Source organism: Cavia porcellus, unplaced genomic scaffold (assembly GCF_034190915.1).
Source record: "Cavia porcellus strain 051 isolate PalLab524CR breed Dunkin Hartley unplaced genomic scaffold, mCavPor4.1 scaffold_25, whole genome shotgun sequence".
Classification (NCBI taxonomy): Eukaryota; Metazoa; Chordata; class Mammalia; order Rodentia; family Caviidae; genus Cavia; species Cavia porcellus.
In genome coordinates, this window is record NW_026947508.1 from 39,892,921 (window position 1) to 39,913,535 (window position 20,615).

Genomic DNA, 20,615 nt, shown 5'->3' on the forward strand with positions numbered 1-20,615 from the left:
ATGTATACAGGAACTATCACATATATGTACATATCAAGTAGTCACAAGAAAGAAGTAGTCTAGCTCTTTTTTTAACTCAAAGAATTGAAGTTATATTAAACTCTATTCCATAAATTAAGTTAAATCAACATAAATTAAACTAATAAAATATTCCACGTAGATCTGAGTCATAGTATTCTAAAATAAAAACCTAAGGCCAGAATATTCAATTCCAGAAAATCACTAACTAGCGTTTAGTTTCTGTAAGAGAAAATGGTAATCTTAAAGTGAATAATCCACATAAGCAACTCAGTTTCGGAAATTAACCGAGATAAAACACAAGGAACCAAAAAATAATAATAATTCTGAGCTCGATCCCTGGTACCGAAAAAAAAAACCACACACACAAGGAACCAAATCACACAAATATATGAAACCACCAGTTTTAAAGAATTCCGAAAGACTGACTTGAATAATAGTATACAGAACATGTCGCAGGTACAAGTCTTTCCTGTGGGGAAGGGAGGGGAAATCGGGTCTTCCCTCCCATCCCCTCCTTCGCAGGACAATGGGACTGGGGTCCTAACTGCAAACTTTAATCGTGTAAGTCAGAAACAGCTTTACTGCAGTTCCTAACTGCAAAGCTCCCCCTCATCCCAAACCCAGTATACCCAAGAACACTTCTGCCCCAAAAACATCACCAAGGTCTTGTTAAACACAAATCAGACCCATCATAAGACTTTTTTTTTCTCCCAAGTACCTGGAGGATCCATTTCAATATAAAATATCAGTTCTGTTGAATAAGGCATCATCACCTCCCTCCAGTCTGCGTCATCGCGGTCCATACTCCACACCGTATTGTACATCGCGCTGTCAGGGGCAGGTCGTCAGGTAATACATAGAAGGCATATATTTTTTTGTCTAATATTTTAAAATCTGAAAAATATATGTGTAAAAGTTCCACAAGGAAACGTACTTCGGGGTTTCTAACGGCTGGTCCAAATCCAGCCAACTACCAGGACCAAGAAGAGAATACGGTCCTCCCTTCTCTCCTACAATACCCAGCAAAATGCCACCCGAACTTTCAAGCTGTAGGAGTTTTTCTCCTCAGAAGGTTAGACTCGCTTGGGGGCCGGAGAACAGTAATATTAAAAAGCGGTTTCCCGAAATCCTTTCACACAACCTCTCTCCAACGAGAAAAAGAAAAGCTCCGCCGTCTCTAAATCTTTCTGAGGAAGCCACTTTTGTGTCCTTCGAAGGGGGGAAAACTAAAAGGGAGGCAAACGCTTTGGAGAAAGCTGGGGATGTGACAAAGGCATAGAAAAAAAAAGGGTTGGGGTCTGCGCTCAAGTTTCGGGGTCCCACTGGTCTGAAGAGCGTTTCCCGCAGGGACCGAGACCCAGGCTCCGTTCCAGACGACTCGGAACCAAAGCTGCCGCAGCCTCAGGGTCGGCGGCCGTCGCGAAGTCCAGTCACTCCGGCTCGGCCGGGCGCTCCCGACCGGTGTGAACAACACCGGCGACGCTGAATCTCCTCATACTCTGCCCTGACTCCAGCCACTAGAGTTTCATTTTAACGGCGCCGAGGGGACATGCTCTCCCGCCCCCTCTACCCCCTCCCGGCACCGCCCAACCGTGTTGGGCAGGGGGGAGTTGCCGGCAACACTACCGCATTTTCACTCTATTCCACTTTAACATACAGGGAGGGTCTGGTGCCTGAGAAACTGTTCACGAAGATGTCTTCCACTCTGGGTTTCAATCTTTCTCGCCTCTCTCTAGAGCTCAACTTCTTAATCAGCAGTCCTCCCTCGCCCTCAGCCTCAATCGGAATGGCACAGTCCGGGCGCAGACCGCCTGCCAGGAGTCAGGGATGAGAGAGAGCTAGCAAACTAAGGAGGAGGAGGAAGGTGGGGGCGAGGTAAGGCTGGTGGTGATTGGCTGATCCCGGTTGCCGGAGCCTGGAGCCTGCGTCTTTTGTCTGCCTAGCTCCGGCACAGGAGCGGGAGACCCTGCGCGCCCCAAGAGAGCCAATCAGGAGATAGCCGGCTCCGGCCGGTGAAGCGGCGATTGGTCAAACTCCAGTTACTAAGCGGGACAAAGGCAGAGGGAGGAAGAAAAGAGGAGGAAAAAAATAGAGAAAAAGAAAAAGAAAGCGCAAACGATGGTTACTGACAGACTGGGCGAGCGCTCGAGGGGCCCAAGCTGCCCAGAGATAGACGAGCCTCCCACCGAGGTTCGGTTCGCCCGCACAAGTGAGGCGGGGGAAGACAAACTGTCTCCGCACCTCTGCCCAGAGCTTGACCGGGGTGGGGGGGTGGGGGGTGAGAGACGCGTGCTGTCACTTGGTGAGGCGCATGCTCTCCTGGGTGATGTTAGGCAGTCTCCAGGCAGAGTCCCTCACAGACCTCTTCATGCTAGAGCTGCCCTCCCCATTCTATGTGACAGGTCGTCCGATAAAGCAGAGGTCGCCAAACCCATATTTGAGAACCATCCCCGCTCAGGGAAAAGATGTGCTAAGAGGCCCTTCCACCGTCCCGGCCATCACCTGAGCCAGTGTCTGCTGCTCTCCAGAGCAGGTAGGCGTTTCTTAGGCATTTGTAGTTCCTCTGAGCTTCCCACCTAAGGACTTTTAAACCCCAGAGTAACTCCCTACACCCGAAATGGTGAGGCATTTCAGCAGGCCATCCGGAATGCTCAAGCTCAAGGAGAAAAAGGAAAAAAATCGTGGAATGACTATGTGTGTGTGATTTGTGAGACAAATCAGCGGTGTTGGAATTTCTTGGCAAAACGACTTTATTCTATTAACCTAACAGACCCTTTTCTCACACACCTGGACCCTCCCTCAAGCTTAAAGCTGTGGGATGAGCTTCGGCGTGAAAATGCCGAAAATTTCCATGCATTTCGGAAAGAGCTAATTAACTTACTAGGGAACACTGAATAGCTAAAAGTAGATTTGCGTCCGGAATTGCCATCCTGCCCTACAATGAAGTCTGAAGAGGCCAAAAACTTCCATTTCCTCTTTACACAGGAGTAACAAAGTCCATTGTGTTTTGAGTTGACAGCCTGATTTAAACCCCTGCAAAACTTCCTATCCCAAGTAGATCTGCTGTATTGTTGTCACATTTCATTATACCTCACCTGGTGGTTCTGCCTGAGTTGAGATAGTTCCCAGGAGAAAACGACAGGCAAAATGTGTATGTACTGAGTAGAGAGTAAGGGGGGGGAAAGCTGATAAGAATGTTTAGACAGTGTTAAGCGGGTTGGGGCGGAGGGACAGGATTCTTCCTTATGTTTCTGATAATACTTTCTTACATTTCTTACAAAGGCAAATCAGAAGCTGGATCAGCTTTGGGAAAGGGCTCATTAATTTTAATCTCCTGAACCATTCCTACAGGTAGAAGATGCTGAAAGATTAATTTGTGGCTGGCTTCTCAGTAGTCTGCACCGTATCTGGGAGCCAGAAGTACTCAAATTGATAACTCAAAAGTGGTTTATTGTTGTTCACAGGTGTTACTAATACTTTCCCAAATAAAATGCGGGTGAAGAGACAAAGTGTAAAAAAGATAATAGTTTTCAGATTTCCACAGCAGCTTTTGAATGGACCATTTTCATCAAGTAGTAATGAGGTTCAAATTTCTAATTCACAGAGCAATCTCCGGGGCTTAATTTGCATCTAAGGTATACTATGCTACTTCTTCACTTTATCTGCCAAATCAGATGCTCAAGATGAGTGCATAGAGCAAATCTATGGTTCAGCCTTGTTACCTAAAATTATATTATCCATATCTCCAATTTAAATAGATATTTGAAGGGGCTGGGGATTTAGCTCAGCGATATAAGCACCTGCCTTGCAAGCAGGCAGTCGTGAATTCGATCCCTGGTACCCATAAAAACGAAAAAGACCAAAAAAAAAAAAAAAAAAAAGAAATAGATATTTGAACAGGAGACCTCCAAAGAATCACACAAATGCAAGGCCATGCTGAACAGAGGGGAAATACGCTTTCTTCAGATGGACTTGTGTCAGCCCTGCCATGCTTGTTAGATAATGCTGGCCTTACTTTCTTTCAACTGAGAAATAGAAATGTTTTAATTGTGTGTGGCTCTTTGGCAAAGGTGGGAAATGTTAGCTTTTTGTCCTGGATCATTTCCATGCTACAGAATTATATTTGGCCTAGGTGTGGATTAAATTCAGCTCTTAAGAACTCAAACTCCTGGGTCATAACCAGCTACTTTGGGAATTGTTTTTTATTTTGTCTTTTAGTTTCATCCTTGTTTTATTTTTAAAGTAGTCTTGAGTAAATCAAAAAATGTTTCTGCCTTGGTTTATGTATCTGTGAAGGAGGATATTGTCTTCAGATTTATACAAGGTACATAGTTTATTGTGAAACTCTCTACAGAAAAAAAAAAAGCCACGTAAGTATTTAGAATAGTACCTTTCTGTAACTCCAAACACACAGGATGTCCTTCATTTTTTCAACTTGGTATGTTTTTGGTATGAAACTATTTAGATATATTCCATTTGCTTCTCTGTATTTCAAAGACAGGTAAAATATTTCTTCGCTTCTCTGAGTATAGGGTATGATCTCAGAGTTCTCTGTGCCAGCAGAATCAACCTGGAACTCAGCCAAAAGTTCATGATCAAAGGTACCATCCCAGCATGCAATATTTTTTAAAACCTTGCAAAATAAACTGGATGTGGTGGCACATGCCTGTAATTCCAGCACTCAAGAGGCTGACACAAGAGGATCATTTCTAGTTCGAGACCAGCTGGACTACTAAGTAAGCTCAAGGCCAGCCTGAACTGCATAATGAGACCTGTCTGAAAAATACAAAGAAAAAAAACTTACAAAATAGAAACATATTTTTTTTTTCCTTTAGGGTTACTTGCTTTGACTCTAGCATTAACTTTAGCTTCTAGGGAGAAATTCTACTGGCCTTAATATCCTGTACTGTTTCCTTTCTCATCATTCTTTCTTGATTACTTGTCTTTTAGTAAGGTCTAGTATCTGCAGCTAAATAAACTTACTTAACAAATGGCACTCCCAGGAAACACTAAAAATTATCAGTTGCAAATTTAAAGGCCTCCCTAGCCACATACTTGGTATAGCAGTAATATATCAAGTTTTGATAGAAAAGCTTGCCTTTGTAGTGTAAAAAGAGCAATGGTGGTAGATCGTCTCAAAAGAGATTTCATTTGGGAATTTGATAGTTATCTCTTGAGTAGCAGTCCCTAAAATTATAATTTTTCTTTTTTTCTCTGAACAACATTCCTTTTTTTGGCATTTGCAATTTCTTTTCTCAACTTTCTTAATTCATTATAGAGTTAATCATATCAGCCCAAGGCACTTAGAAATTTGTAACATTACCTAAATGAGTGGGCTTCATAGAAGTAGCACACCAAGTAGCAGGCGAGCCAGGAATAGAACCAGTCAGCATCTCCCAAGATCCAGCCATGTTGAAACTTAGGGTGCTAAGCAACAAAGCAACGCGCCCTCCTTCCTGGTAAGCAGCTGGGGCGTGAGTGGTTGATGAGTCAGGAAGAGAACCAGTTAGTGTCTCCTGTGAGCCTACTGGTGCACGGGCTGAAAATTAAACATCCCATTGGTATCTCCTGCCCCGTTAGCAATTGGGAGCCAGAAGTCTGAGCATCTCTTGGGAGGATGACCATATGCAATATAGCAAATATTGGGGATTTCCTTCTATCTTCTCTTTGAAGACAAATACTGTTTTCACTGTGTTGCTTTGTTCTGATTGTTTTGCTCTATTCAATAATCTGTTTTGATAGGTTTTATAAAGTTCTGTTTTTAGTTTGATTTTTCTATACCTGATTGAATGAACAACTATTGTGACAATAACAAGATATACTATGGTACTTATTACTGTTATCCCAGTATCCTGCTGTGAAGTTCTGTACCAATTTCACTAATGCAGTCTCAGTTGGCTTTGTTCTGTCTCATTCTGTTGTATTTTACTACCTCAAAATAAAAAATAATAAAAATGTGAAAATACAAAAAGTAGCACACCAGATGATGATAAATTCCTGGGCACAATGTTTGAGGGCTTCCTTAGACCCATCAGCACATGACATAGATCTCCTGTGCCTCAGTCTTTCCCCTTTGGGTCTTTCTTCAAATACAGGGCTCACAAAAGCATATCTTGCTAGCCTAATATGCTTCCTTTTTTTTGATGTCTGCCCTTTCAGCAAAACAGAGACCACCTGAACAATATGTATGCTACTAATACAAATTTTCCCTCCAGCAAAGCAACAGATTTCAGCTTGGCTTTTACCAGAAGGAAGACTGAGCACACTAATGAGGTCCAAATGACAGGAACAATAGTCCAGAATATTTCACAAGGGCAAGAGGCCAACAGGGCCGGTACCTGGGGAGCTCTGTTATTTTATTTAATCTCTATAACCATGAGAAGCACAGTTGTACTTTTATTCTCATTTTACAGATGAGGAAATTAAGACCCAGAGTAGTGAAGGCACTTGTTCAAAGACCTGTAGTCATTTAATAACCCAGCCAAGACTAGGATGCCATGTCACTACTGAAGATTCATTGCCTTTCTCATATGACACAGTCTCTCTCTCTCTCATACATTAACTTGGCAAATGTTTACTGATGCTTCCATATACTAGGGACACAAAAATGAATAAAACAAAATCCTTAAGATTAAGTATAGAATTAATAGAGGAGGAGCCAACATAGGGATAAATAATACAGGCTGTAGCCTGGAGAGACAGAATCCAGAATCGTGATGCTGTATCCCAGCAAGGCAGCCTGTTGCCTTATGGAGAAACAGTGGATAACCTTAGCAGGCCAGACTCATTGGGCTTGCCACAGTCCAAGCATTTTCCACAGGTCTCTGCCAGGCTAGAAGCTGCTAGAGGAAACTGGCAGCAGTTCTGGGTTCTGGGTTTATCCGACCCATCTCCAAAACGGCTCATTGTTTACCTTCTCCCTCTTTCCTAATAACTTTACTCTCTCAGTCTTCTTGAACTCTTTCACTATTGAGTCTTAACCTCACATTCCTCACTGATTGTGTTCTTGTCGTATTGACTTCTAGCTGTGTTCTGCAACAACAGCTGAAATCCATCCTCTGGATTAGGTCTTCTTTTCAAAGTCAATGGAGGAGTTTAACCCACTATCCTACCTTGATATTGGGCCTTGTGGTTGGTATTTCTGCTGGGTTTTCCCAGGACCTTTTAATAAGAACCATATAATAGCTGCCTGAAACTTTATAATATACCTGCCTCTCTGACCTTTATTCTTCCACCGCCACTCCTTCTTTTTTTTTTTTTTTTCTCAAATCCAGACCTTGGGGTAATGATTGCCAGCTAATATCACCTCAGTGAAGTGAATAATCATTCTCCCCTAAAAATATTTACAAGCCCTAAACCCTGAAAGTTCTTAATGTGACCCTATTTAGAAAAGGGAGCTTTGCAGGTATAACTAAAGATAATGAGATCATTCTGAATTTAAGGTGACCTATAGATCTTTTCAAATATGTCTAGCAACACAGAAGATCTGAGACAAACACTCATAGAAGACGCAGTTTGCAGACAGTGGCAGATACTGGAATGCTCCATATTATAAGCCAAAAAGCACCAAGAATTATATGCAACCAACAGAAGCTAAACAAACAGATATGAAGCAGGTTCTCTCCCAAGAGTCTTCAGAAGGAATCAATCCTACCAACTTTTGATTTTTGGATATCTACCTTTCAAAATTATGAAAAAATGCATTCCTGTCATTTTAAACCATCCAGTTGCTAATACATTAAGGTGTCCCTAGGAAATTAAAACAATCATCAACCACCATAATTTTGTTTCAAGTACTGAGGAACTCAGAGAGCACTGGGCTATATATAAAGCCTCAGCTCTCAACCTTTTTTTTTCTTTGATTTTTAAATTTTTATTTGTACATATTTGCAGTATATGATTATTATTCATGTACATAATGCATCTCAAATCATTTCTCCCTTCCCCTCTACCCACTTGGTAATATTTTTTGCCAGCAGGAGATTCATTTATTTATTTTATAAACCTTTATTAAGTTCATTATCATAAACAGACTAACAATAAGGACTTACAGGCCCAAAAAAGTATAAAACACACAAGACAATTAAGCTAAATCAAGTGTTCTTTGAGATACAATGCCCATGCAGAGTTACAATAGCTTTCCCTCCCTATTTTTCCATGTCTGCCCTTTGTTTTGTACTTTATTTATATATATTAGGCTTCTGAAATAAAAGAAACTGCAATAGTTAAGTTTCTGTGCCTGGTTTACGTTAACATTATTGTGTCAAAGTACACTCAGATGACTTGTTTTTACAAGACAAGTCCAAGATTTATATACTCCATTGTATATAAATCCACATTTTCTTTTTTTTATTTTAATTTTTTAAAAATTTTATTTAAAGAAAAAAACCAAAACAGTAAAAGGGTACAAATAATTCAGAATTTCAAAAAAAATAAACAGTAATAAATCACTAGTTGATAGATTACATATTGTCATCTTAGAAATAGTTGTTCAAGTTACAAAAGTAAAGCATACAGAGTGGATGTTCAAACAGTGAGATTGCAAACAGTTGTGTTCAATGATCCAACAAAAACTTAGTAATATGGTCATCTATCTTACACACCTAAACACACTTGCAGTTGTATCCTTTAGAGCACTTTCTTTTCCTCTCTTTTTTACAATAACATTTACACATTTTGGGTTTTATTACTCCCACAGTTCTTATTACTTTTTTTTGGAAGAGAATAAAACCAAATATGGCAAAACAAAGCAGAGTCAGTCAAAACAAAGGATAAACATAGTACATGATATAAAAACAGAATACAAGGTAATCAACAATGGTTACCATAATGCCTCTTGCTACCTTAAAAAGAATTGCCTATATCACCAGGTATAATAAAATTGAACAAAACAGTACAGAACAAAACCAATAAAACCTAAACATTGAAGACATTACAGGACTTCAAAAGAAGATAATAGTCAAACCAGAATGGGCATCATAGTGACTCTTACTGCCTTCAAAATAGTTGCCTACACCCTCAAACTTGATACTATCAAACAAAACAGAATGGAGTAAAATCAGTCAAAACAAGATGGTGAGAGCAATACAGGGCTTCAAATCAAGTTAATAGAAAATCAAAAAAGTTACTATAATATATCCTGCTAATTTTTAAAAATTTTTCCCTTAATAAAAAAATAAATTTAAAAAAAGGGGGGAGATTGAGATCAAAGAGGACATAACAACATAACAATACAGGTCAGAACAGAACAATTTAAACATCATAGTGTTTCACCACAAGATAACCCGACTTAATAGTAGTTACCATAGTGTCTCTTTCCTTGAAATATTTGAGTATAACTTTGTGTACTATAGCATCAAACATATCAAGACAGTGTGAAACCATTCAAGAGGATGAAAGTATTACAGGGTATTTAGAACCAACTAACAGATAATGAACAATGGTTTCTATATTATCTCTTTGCCTATAAAAAATTTTGTTTATACTATCACATATAATATCCAATAAGATACAACATGATAAAAGCAATGGAGACAGAAGAACAACAGTTTGGTTGGATTTCAGAACAAGATGATATTGAATCAGCACTAGCTATTATGATGTCTTGTTTTCTTCAAAATAGTTGTTCATATCATCACGGATAATAATATCAAACAGCCTAGAATAAAACCATTCCAGTTAATGAATGAAAACTTTATAAGGCTTCAAAGCCATATAATGGGGAATCATGATTACCACATACTTTTATGTATTTGAATCATTTCTTACACTAGGGAAAATATTCTGTATTCATACATGTGTGTTTGATTTATTTCACTTATGAATATGGTCTCAAGCTGTGCCCACTTATTTATAAACATCTCAATGTGATCCTTTTTTATAGCTGAGTAGTACTGCATTGTATAAAAATACCACAACTTTTTTTATCCATCCCTCAGTTGGTGGACACTTGGGTTGTTTCCAAGATCTGGTGATTACATATTGTGCTGCTATAAACATGGGTGCACATATATCACTGTGTATGATGCTTTCAGTTCTTCTGGGAAATCCATATTTTCTTTATCCATTCGTCTGTCGACAGACATACAAGCTGCTTCCAAGATTTAGTTATAATGAGCTGTGATACCATAAACAAGAGGAATGCCTCTGTCTGTGTTAATATCATGTCTTTCTCTTTTCAGAAAATATCTAGAAGGAGTACAACTGGATCAAATGGAATTTATAGTTTTAATTTTTTGAAGAATCTCCATACTGATTTCCACAGTGGTTGTATTAATTTATACTCCCACCAACAATGAAGATGCATCTCTCTCTCTCTCTCTTTCTCTCTCTCTCTCTCTCGCTCTCTCTCTCTTTCTCTCTGTCTCTATCTTTTTCCATTTCTCTATTTTCTCCTTAATTCATTTTAAATTTTAACCCCACGGGCAAGATCGACACATTATATACTGATATATTGCATATAATTATCTGGTTTGTTTTACATTTTGTAATATCATCACAAATTTTGTTTTTATGCTTAAAAGTTGCAAATTAAGGGTTAGTTGACATTGTTGTATTATAGGCTGTGTTTGATGCTATTAGTAACACCACAGTCAGAATTGCCACAATTGTTCTAAATAGCTGCTGGCCCTAATATTCCATGACTGAGGTAAGCTAAGGGTCACAGAAAATGCTGTGGCATAATGCCAAACAACCAAGGGCTATGCCAAACAAGTAACACCTTCTTGGCTCCAACAAACTGAAGAGGTCAGATCTTCCAGCAGACTCAAAATCCAAAACCAGCTGCACCTGGGAGATCCCTCAGAAAATTAATCATCACTTAAACGTCCTAAATACCACCAGTGAGAAACCAATCATTGACACCTTACAAGCATCACCCCAGGAATTAAAACTAAAAACTAAAACAAATGAGAAGACTCTTAAACAAGATGCAACCCCTGACATCCAGTTCACCAAAAGCAAATCCAGGGGGCAATGAGGTAGGACAATCAAAAAGCTCCCCACTAGGTCTCTGTGAAGCAGAAACAACAAAACAATTGAATAAGGCTCTAAAAAAATGAAATCAGAAATAAACTCTCAAATAACAACAGAGATTAACAAACTAAACACCATGCTTATCAATGTTAGAGCAAACAGAGACAAAAAAATAGACAAGTTTAACCAAGCTATGGAACCACAGCATAGGAATGAAATGAACTAGTAAAGCAGATTCAAGCAGACATCCAGAAGGAAAGAAATCCCACTGAAAATACTTGAAGCAAGTTCCAACAATGTGAGGACAGGACCTCACATGTTGAAGACAGGCTTGCATGTAGAGATTAGGAAAAGAAAAATTTCATAAAAATAGCAAGGGACAATGAGAAATCAATCCAGAAGTGCTAGATGAGACAAAGAAGAATAATTTAAGATTAATTGGAGTCAATAAACAGGCAAGATATACCACAGATGACATTAAAAACATGCTCATAGACATCATGACACAAAATTTTCCTAGTAGAGAAAAAGAATTTGACACATGGATAAATGAGGAATACAAAATTCAAATTAGCAATGATGAAAAAAATCTATAGCCAGGCATATCACAGTCAAAATTCCAGAAATTCAACATGAGTAGAATGTTAAAAGTTGTTAGAGAAAACAAACAAATCACCTATGAAGGAAAACCCATTCAAATCACAGCTGACTTCTCAGCACAGTACTCCAAGTTCTAAAAGTAAACAACTTTCAACCCAGACTCATATATCCTGCAAAACTATCTTTCAAAATTGATGGAAAAATAACATACCTCCATGACAAAGAACTTCTGAGGAAATTTGTGACCATCAAATCAGCACTCCAAAATGTTTAAAAGGACATTCTACAAAGAGATAGTAAGAACAACAGCTCCATCAGCGCCAACACAAGAAGTCCACCAAGGAAGGCAAACAATTAGAGGAAAGGGAAAAAAAAAAGAGAGAGAGGGAAGCCAACAATAGGAAAATAACATGACAGGATAAGTCAATGCATACCAATTGTAACCTTAAATATTAATGGTTTCAATTCACTAATCAAATGACACAGACTTGCAGAATGGATCAAGAAGCAAGATCCAACTATATGCTGCATACAAGAAACCCTTTTATTTCAAAATGAAATTCATAGATTAAAAATAAAAGAATTGAAAATAATGCTCTATGCAATGGGAATCCAGGAAAAAGCAAGGATAGCTATTCTATTTGCAGATAAACTGAATTTCAAGTCAAGACTGATTTAGAGAGATAAAGAAGGTCGCTACATTCTTGTAAAGGGAACAATTAAAGATGAGATAACAATCATAAATATATATGCAACAAATATCAGTGCACCCAACCGTATAAAACAATTACTATTGGACATGAAAAATCAAATAAGCCCTAATACAATTGTATTTGGAGACTTCAAGACCCCACTGTCACCAAAAGATAGATCAACTAGACAAAAAATCAATAATGAAATATTAGAACTAGGCTGGGGATTTAGCTCAGTGGCATAAGCGCCTGCCTGGCAAGCATGCAGTTGTGAGTTCAATCCCCAGTACCAAAAAAAAAAAAAAAAAGAAAAGAAAAAAGAAAAGAAAGAAAGAAATATTAGAACTAAATTAAACTTTTGAACAAATAGGCTTAGTAGTTGTCTACTGAATGTTCTACCCCACAACATCAGAATATACATTCTTGTCAGCTGCACACAGGATAAAACAGATCATATACTGACTCATAGAACATGCTTAAATAAATGCAAAGAAACTGAAATTATCCCATGCATACTATCACACCACAGTGCAATGAAATTGGAAATCCATGCCAAAGGAAATCACAAGAACTTCATCAACACATGGAAATTAAATAACATTCTAGTGAACAACCAATGGGTCACAGATAAAGACAATTAGTTTTTACAGTTGAGTGGTAAAAACAATTCAACATACCAAAACTGTGGGACACAGTGAAAGCAGGCTGAAAAGGGACATTTATAGCAGTAAATACTCATATGAAGAAAACACAGCGAGCACATATAAACAGTTTAATGTTAAACCTCAAACTTCTAGAAAAGGAAGATCAGGCTAAGCCAAAAGCTCACATGAGGAAAGAAATAACAAAAATCAGAGCAAAAATTAATACACTAGAAACAAGAAAAAAAAACAATCAATTAAGAGTTGATTCTTTTTGGAAGACAGTCATGGTTAAAAAAAAAAAAAGAGTTGATTCTTTGAAAGATTTTTAAAAATTGACAAACACTTGGTCAACCTTACCAAAAACAGGAAGAAAAAAAAAAGACTCTAATCCACATGATTAGGAATAAAAAGGGTGAAATCACAACAGACCATGCAGAAATCCAGAAAATCATCTATACCTACTTTGAAAACTTGTATTCTAACAAGATGTAAAATACAGAAGCAATGGAGATTCTTAGCTCTATATGAATTACCAAAGCTGAATCAAGAAGATATAAAAATCCTAACAATCCAATATCAATAAATGAAATCAAAGATATAATTAAAAACCTATCAAACAAGAAAAGCCCAGACCCTGATGGATTCATTGTTGAATTCTACAACAAATTTAGTCAAGACTTCACATCACCACTTTTCAAAATCTTTAATAACATTGAATGGGAAGCAGTACTCCCAAATTCATTCTTGGAAGCAAACATTACTCTGATTCCAAAAGCAGAAAAGGTCCCAACTAAGAAAGAGAATTACAGGCCAGACTCCCTATTGAACACTGATGTAAAAGTTGTCAATAAGGTCTGGTAAACTGACTGCAGCAAATCGTCAAAAAGATTGTACACCAGAATCAAGTGGGATTCATCCCAGGGATGCAGGGATAGTTCAACATTCGTAAATCAATAAATATAATGTACCATATTAACAGAGCCAAGGACAAAATCGTATGATCATTGCAATAGATACAGAAAAAAGCTTTTGACAAAGTCCAGCTTTCATGCAAAGTCCAGTACTACTATTCATTATTAAAAAAACCCTACAGAAATTGAAATACATGGTCTTTATCTCAATTGAATGAAGGTCATCTATGACAAACCAATAGTCAATGTCATATTAAATCAACAAAAAAGGAAAGTTTTCACTCTAAAAGCAGGAACAAGGGGCTGGGGATTTAGCTCAGTGGCATAAATGCCGTGCAAGAACGTGGTCCTAAGTTCGATCCCTGGTACTGATAAAATCAGGAACAAGCAAAGATGTCCACTATCTCCACTGTTATTCAGCACAGTCCTGGAAACTTTAGCTGGAACAATTAGACAAGAGAAAGGAAAAAAAGAATAAACATAGGAAAGGAAGAAGTTAAACTATCATTATTTGCAGATAACATGATACTCTACATAGAAGACCCCAAAACATTTCTATATTTAACAAAGTCAATAACACAGCTGGTTACAAAACCAACACTCAAAAATCAATAGCCTTCCTGTACACAAGTAACAAACTCACTGAGAGAGAAACCAGGGAATCAGTATCTTTTAAATAGCATCCAAAAAATGAAATACCTAGGAATCACTCTAACAAAGGATGTAAAAGACCTCTACATTGAAAATTACAGTACTCTGAAAAAGAAGACTGAAAAGGATATTAGAAAATGGAGAGATATCCCTTGCTTTTGTGTAGGAAAAAATGACATAGTGAAAATGGCCATACTTCCCAAACTGTTATACAGATTCAATGAAATTCCAATCAAATTCCGATAGCATATGTCACAGAATAGAGAAAACAATCTTAAATTCATCTGGAACCAGAAGAGACCTAGAATAGCTAAGGCAATTCTGGACAACAAAGACAAGACAGAGGTCATCACAATCCCTAACTTGAAATTATACCACAAAGCTACAGTGATAAAAAACAGTAGTACTGGCAAAGAAACAGACCTAAAGATCAATGGAGCAGATCAGAAGATGTAGAAACAACTGCAGACACACTAAGCCATCTTACATTTGACAAAGGTGCCAAACATACTCACTAGAAGAAAGATAACCTCTTTAATAAATGGTGTTGGAAAAATGGCTCTACATATGCCAAAGATTAAAACTAGACCCATATCTTTCATCATACACTAAGCTAAAATCAGAATGCATCAAGGATCTTAATATTAAAACAAAAACATTAAATCTGCTTGAAGACTGTGGTGTAGGCAAAGACTTTATGAACAAAACCCCTATTGCACAAGAACTATCAGAAAGGATCAACAGCTGTTTCCTACCCTACTGAAAAGCTTTGCACAGCAAGACAAACCATCAACAAAGTGACTTGATAGCCCTCAAAGTGGGAGAAAATGTACTATCAAGAACATGTAAAGTACTCAAAAAAAATCAGTCCTCCCTGATTGATAGACCTAATGGGCATCTGAGATGAATACACACTTCTCAGATGAAGAGATACAAACAGCAAATAAATATGTGAAAAAAATGTTCAACATCACTGGTCATTCAAGAGATGCAAATTAAAAGAACACTGAGATTCCACTTCACCCCAGAAAGAAAGGCTAGTATCAAAAAATCAAGCAATAACCAATGCTGGAGGAGAAAAAGGCTGTGGGGAAAAAGGAATCCTTCTCCACTATTGGTGAGAATGCAGACTAGTGCAACTACTATGTAAATCAGTGTAGAGATTTCTCAGATAACTAGGAGTGGAGGTCCCATTCAACCTAGCTATTCCCCTTATTGGCATCTTCCCAAAAGAACTGCACTCATGTATGTAGCAGCACAGTTTTTAATAGCCAGATCTTAGAAACAACCTAAAATGCCCACCAACTGAGGGATAGAAAAAAGATGTGATATTTTTATTCAATGGAGTACTACTTAGCCATAAAGAAGGATAAACTGGAGACTTTTATAGATATAGATAAATGGATACACCTTGAGAACATACTCATTAGTGAAATAAATACACACGTGTAAATATTGTATGGTTTCATTAGTGTGAGAAGCTAAAAGAAAAACATATATGTATATATATATAAAACTAGTTCAGATAGTTATATCACTGATTTCTCTGAGTTCACTGAAGAGAAAGATTTGTGCTGGTGTTGTCAGAACAATTTAATGCAGATATGTTGTGCTCTGGGTGAATGATTTGGGGATGACAATGTGCAATGCATGTACTATTTTTTCTTTTGATTGATATGTTTTGAATTTTTGTTTCTTCTTCTCTCCTTTTTTTTCTTCTTCTTTTTCTTCTTCTTCCTTCTTTTTCTTCTTCTTCTTTTCCTTCTTCTTCTCTCTTCTTTTTCTTCTTCTTTTTCTTTTTCTTCTTCTTTTTCTTCTTCTTCTTCTTCTTCTTCTTCTTCTTCTTCTTCTTCTTCTTCTTCTTCTTCTTCTTCTTCTTCTTCTTTTTCTTCTTCTCATCCTTGAAATAAAATTCATCAGACATAGTGGCTGATGGTTACATGATATGTAACCTCAGCACTTAAGATGCTAAAGCAGGAGGATCACTGTGAGTTTGAGACCAGCCTGGGATACAAAGTGAGCTCAAGGGCAGCCTGAACTGCACAGTAAAGATCCTGTCTCAAAGAGACAAAAGGAAGGAAGAAAGAAAGAAAGAAAGAAAGAAAGAAAGAAAGAAAGAAAGAAAGAAAGAAAGAGAAAGAAAGAAAGAGATGAATTTAGAAAAACTAATAAAAAAATAAAGACCTTAAGGTCAGGTCAATGTGAAGGAGATAAAAGAGAGGGGAATTATTATATACGACACATATCACTATCACTAATGGAATCCTCACTACCTATTGGCTGTGGAATGTTTTTTTCTCTTTCTTACAACTTTAATAAGTAAACTATCCAATAACATTTACTTCTGCCTCTTTTGTGTGTGTGCCTCCTTTTGAAGATTTTATGAAAATGGGAAATGTTACATTCCATGTCGTGAAACAGATTCACAGATCACACTGCTTCAGCTTTATTTGTGTTGTGCTTGTCTACAAATTTTTCTTTTCCCACATTTTACTCATCTCCCTAATCTCATTTGAAGCAAGGGATTCCTCCACCTTTTATCCTCATCCCCTGCAGATGAAATCTCCTTCATAACCTCTTGCTGTTCAGAGCCTATCACCCACAGTACCTTGGTGAGAGAGAGAGAACCATTGGCTCAGTTGCAATCACATGACTTTCAGCGTACTACTCATATTTTGAGACAGCACTCATTTATCAAGTTAAAATTTATTGAAATTAAGGCTCGGAATTTAGCTCAGTGGCTCAAGCACCTGCCTGGTAAGCCATGAGTTTGATTCCTGGTACCAAAAAATAAAAATTTATTGAAATGTTTGCTCATCTTAGGAGCCAAGTATTTAGCTCAGTGGCTTAAGCACCTGCCTAGCAAGCATGAGCTTGTGAGTTCAATCCCTGGTACCAAAAAAAAAGTTTGCTCATCTTGTAAACTCACATGGTTAACTAGTCTCCAGACTAAACCCATTCCCTCAAGATGGGCACTGATGCTTTCTGAGGGTGATGCTTCCATATGACCTAATTATCTCCCACTAGGGAGATTATCTTGTGAACATTCATGAACGAATTGTTCAAAATTCAAAGTTTGCTATAATCTTAAAGGACCATGAGTGCTTCAACTCATGAAACTTTGTCATTCACTGACTCTAATCCTAAGAACCACAGATCTAAATCCAAAATAGCTCTTTTTAATCATTTTCCTCTCATACTTTCAACTGTCCTTTTCTTGCTGTTTTGCTTGTTTGTTTGTTTTTGTTTTGGCTTTGGTTTTTGTTTTTTTTTAGTACTGGGGATCATACTCATGACCTTGAGCTTACCAGGCACTTGAGCCACTGAGCTAAATCCTTGACCCCTTAGAGAGTTTTAAGCAGAGGAATAACATGAACGTATGTAAAATGGATTTAGGAATCATCACAAATTGAAAAGAAAATTTGAAAACTTGGAAAACATAGTTGCAATAATATAGGAAAAAGACATCCTGTGTAGATTTGAGATACACTTAGGAGGAGTAAAAAAGGCCATACTTGGTAAGCAGTTGTTATGATTTATATCTAAATGGCCACTCAAAACTTCATCTACTCCTAGGTGGGGCTTCGTAAAAGTGATTGGATCATGAGAGCTGTGATACTCATCAGTGGATTAGTCCACCGATGAGTCTGAAGCTAAATGTAATGTTGGGAGGATGGGTGGGTACTGGGGATGTGGCCTAAAAAGGTACATCAACCTCCCTCCTCCCTTGTTCACTCTGCTTCCAGCCGTCATGCCATGAGCAGTTTCTCTCTGCCATGTTGCCCTACCTTAGAGCCAGCCAACTGAAATCTCTACTAACTGTAAACCAAAATGAGCCTTTCTTTAGCGTTAAAGTATCAGGTATTGTTTCTCAGCAATGAGAAAAGTAAATAAGACAACAAGCAAGTAATATACCTCCAACCTAAACAATGGAAAGTGTGGGGCTAAGGGTATAGCTCAGTTTTAGAGTGTTCGTCTAGCATGTAAAGAGCCTTGGGTTCAATCCTCATCACTGCAGAGAGAGGGCTTTTATAACTTGCTAGACTAGCTAGGCCCAAGAGGAGTACCTGGGGATATAAATGGATGGGTGATTCATCCTAGTGGATACCTTCTGATACCTGTGGCCAGATCACCATGAAGTCTTCCTTCTCAATGTGTACATGACTTTGCCCCTGGCCATGACTGATGGAACCTAAGCCAAGTAATTTAGACTTTCTTTTCACAAGCACTTGGAAATAATACCTAAAACAAGAATTGGTCTCTTTGGAGATTTGGACTTTTAGAATGGAATCAATCTCTATAAAGTTGAATTTGTCTGCTGTCTACTCTGTGGGCTGAGTTGTAAAGGAAGTCAGTCTTTGGAAAATCAAAGAAAGAGGAAGGGAATGCACTGAAGGGAACGAATACAAAGAATCGAATGGCCAGGTGTAGTGGTACATGCCTTTTATCCCAGCACTCGGGAGGTGGAGTCAGGAGGACTGCTGTGAGTTCATAGTCAGCCTGGAATACATAACAAATTCAGGACCAGAGCCAGACTGAACTACAAAGCAAGCCCCTGTATAAAAAAAGGATAGAATGATTACAACTGCCAAGCAATTTCCTATATTGCTATAGTTTGAACATTGTTGTCCCTCCAAGGTTCAGCTGCTGGAATCTTGATCCTCAACTGTTTTAGTGAGCTTTCCCATTACTGAGACCCAATATACAACACCCACAATTTAAAGGAGGAAAGGTTTAATTTAGTTCACAGTTTGTCCATAATCACCTGGCTCAAAGGCAATGACATCATGGCAGATGGCAATGGGAGAACAAAGACAGCTGAGAGCAAAGCAGAGGACAGTGTCAGACAGAAATGGGTGAGGGAGCATACATAATTTCTGAGGTCATATCTCCATGACCTACCCAGACATACCCAGGAGCATGCTTTAATAATCTGCTAGGCTCAGTCAGCAGCTCCTGAGATGGAATTTAGGAGGCTGTACAAAAAAACAATTCACCCACCTTCTTGGTAAGGCCCTCTGGCACAAGTCAGGAAGAGAACCAGTCAGCGGCTCCCATGAGCCTACTGGTGATCGAGCTGAGCATCTCTTGGAGGATGACTATATGCAATATAGCAAATATGGGGGATTTCCTTCTATCTTCTGTTTGAAAGAAAATGTTGTTTTCACTGTTTTGCTTTGTTCTGATTAATTGTTTTGCCCTATTCAACATTCTGTTTTGATTGGTTTTATAGTGTTCTGTTTTTGGTTTGATTTCACTATACCTGACTGGACAACTATTGTGAAGATAACAAGATATACTATGGTACCTATTACTGTTATACTGGTAACCTGCTGTGAAGTTCTGTAGCAATTTCACTATATTGTCTTGACTGGCTTTGTTCTGTCTTGTTCTGTTGTTGTATTTTTACTACCTTCAAAATAAAATTAAAAAATAATCTCCTAGATCACCTAGTGTGGTGGCATCACCTGATGTAATTCCATCACAAGAAGCTAATGCAGGAAAATTGCCACAAGTTCAAGACAAGTCTGGACTACATAGTTCAAGGGTAGCCTGAACTACATAGTGAGATGCTGCCACAGAAAACAAAAACAGGCCGAACATGGTGGTGCACATCTATAATCCCAGAACTTGGAAGGCTGAAACAAGAGGATTGCTGCAAGTTTAAGGCTGGCCTGTCATGTGCAGTGAAACCTTGTCTCAAAAAAGAAAGAAAGAAAGAAAGAAAGAAAGAAAGAAAGAAAGAAAGAAAGAAAGAAAGACTTGGGAAATAGCTCAAAGTAAAGCATACCTAGGTTCAATCTCTAAGTACCACCACCAGAAAAAAAATCTGCTAGTTGTTTTTTAATCCAATAAAATTGACATATCAAGATTAATGATCACATTTAGTATCATACTATAGAAATACAAAAATAATAGTCTAAACAGATGTATGAGTAGCCAGTTTCAGTGTAACATAATAAACACTTTACAATGCCAAAATGTATAGGTGTCTTTTAATCCAATGAAATTGACATTGCAGACTTTGTGGTCACACCAATATGACAGTATTGAGCAGTGGTAGAACCTTTAAGAAGTAGGCCTAAAAGGTAGGTGCATGCCAGTAATCCTAACACTCAGAG

The 20,615-nt window shown here is 38.0% G+C and overlaps 1 protein-coding gene across 3 annotated transcripts in view; it reads right to left on the reverse strand.

The window, feature by feature from the left end:
* Pik3r3 (phosphoinositide-3-kinase regulatory subunit 3) overlaps positions 1-20,615 on the reverse strand; it is a 178,372-nt gene that overhangs the window by 113,750 nt on the left and 44,007 nt on the right. The window contains exon 1 of one of the 3 annotated variants that reach the window (XM_013144231.3): positions 1,679-1,836. The exons of 1 other annotated variant lie outside the window; for it this stretch is intronic. Coding sequence is in view for 1 of the 2 variants with exons in the window: in XM_003462492.5 (XP_003462540.1) it covers positions 740-845 (106 nt within the window). In the remaining variant the exon portion in view is untranslated. Of the gene's footprint in view, positions 1-739; positions 1,563-1,678; positions 1,837-20,615 lie in introns of those variants that run through there. One more of the 3 variants, XM_003462492.5, reaches the window with a different exon arrangement.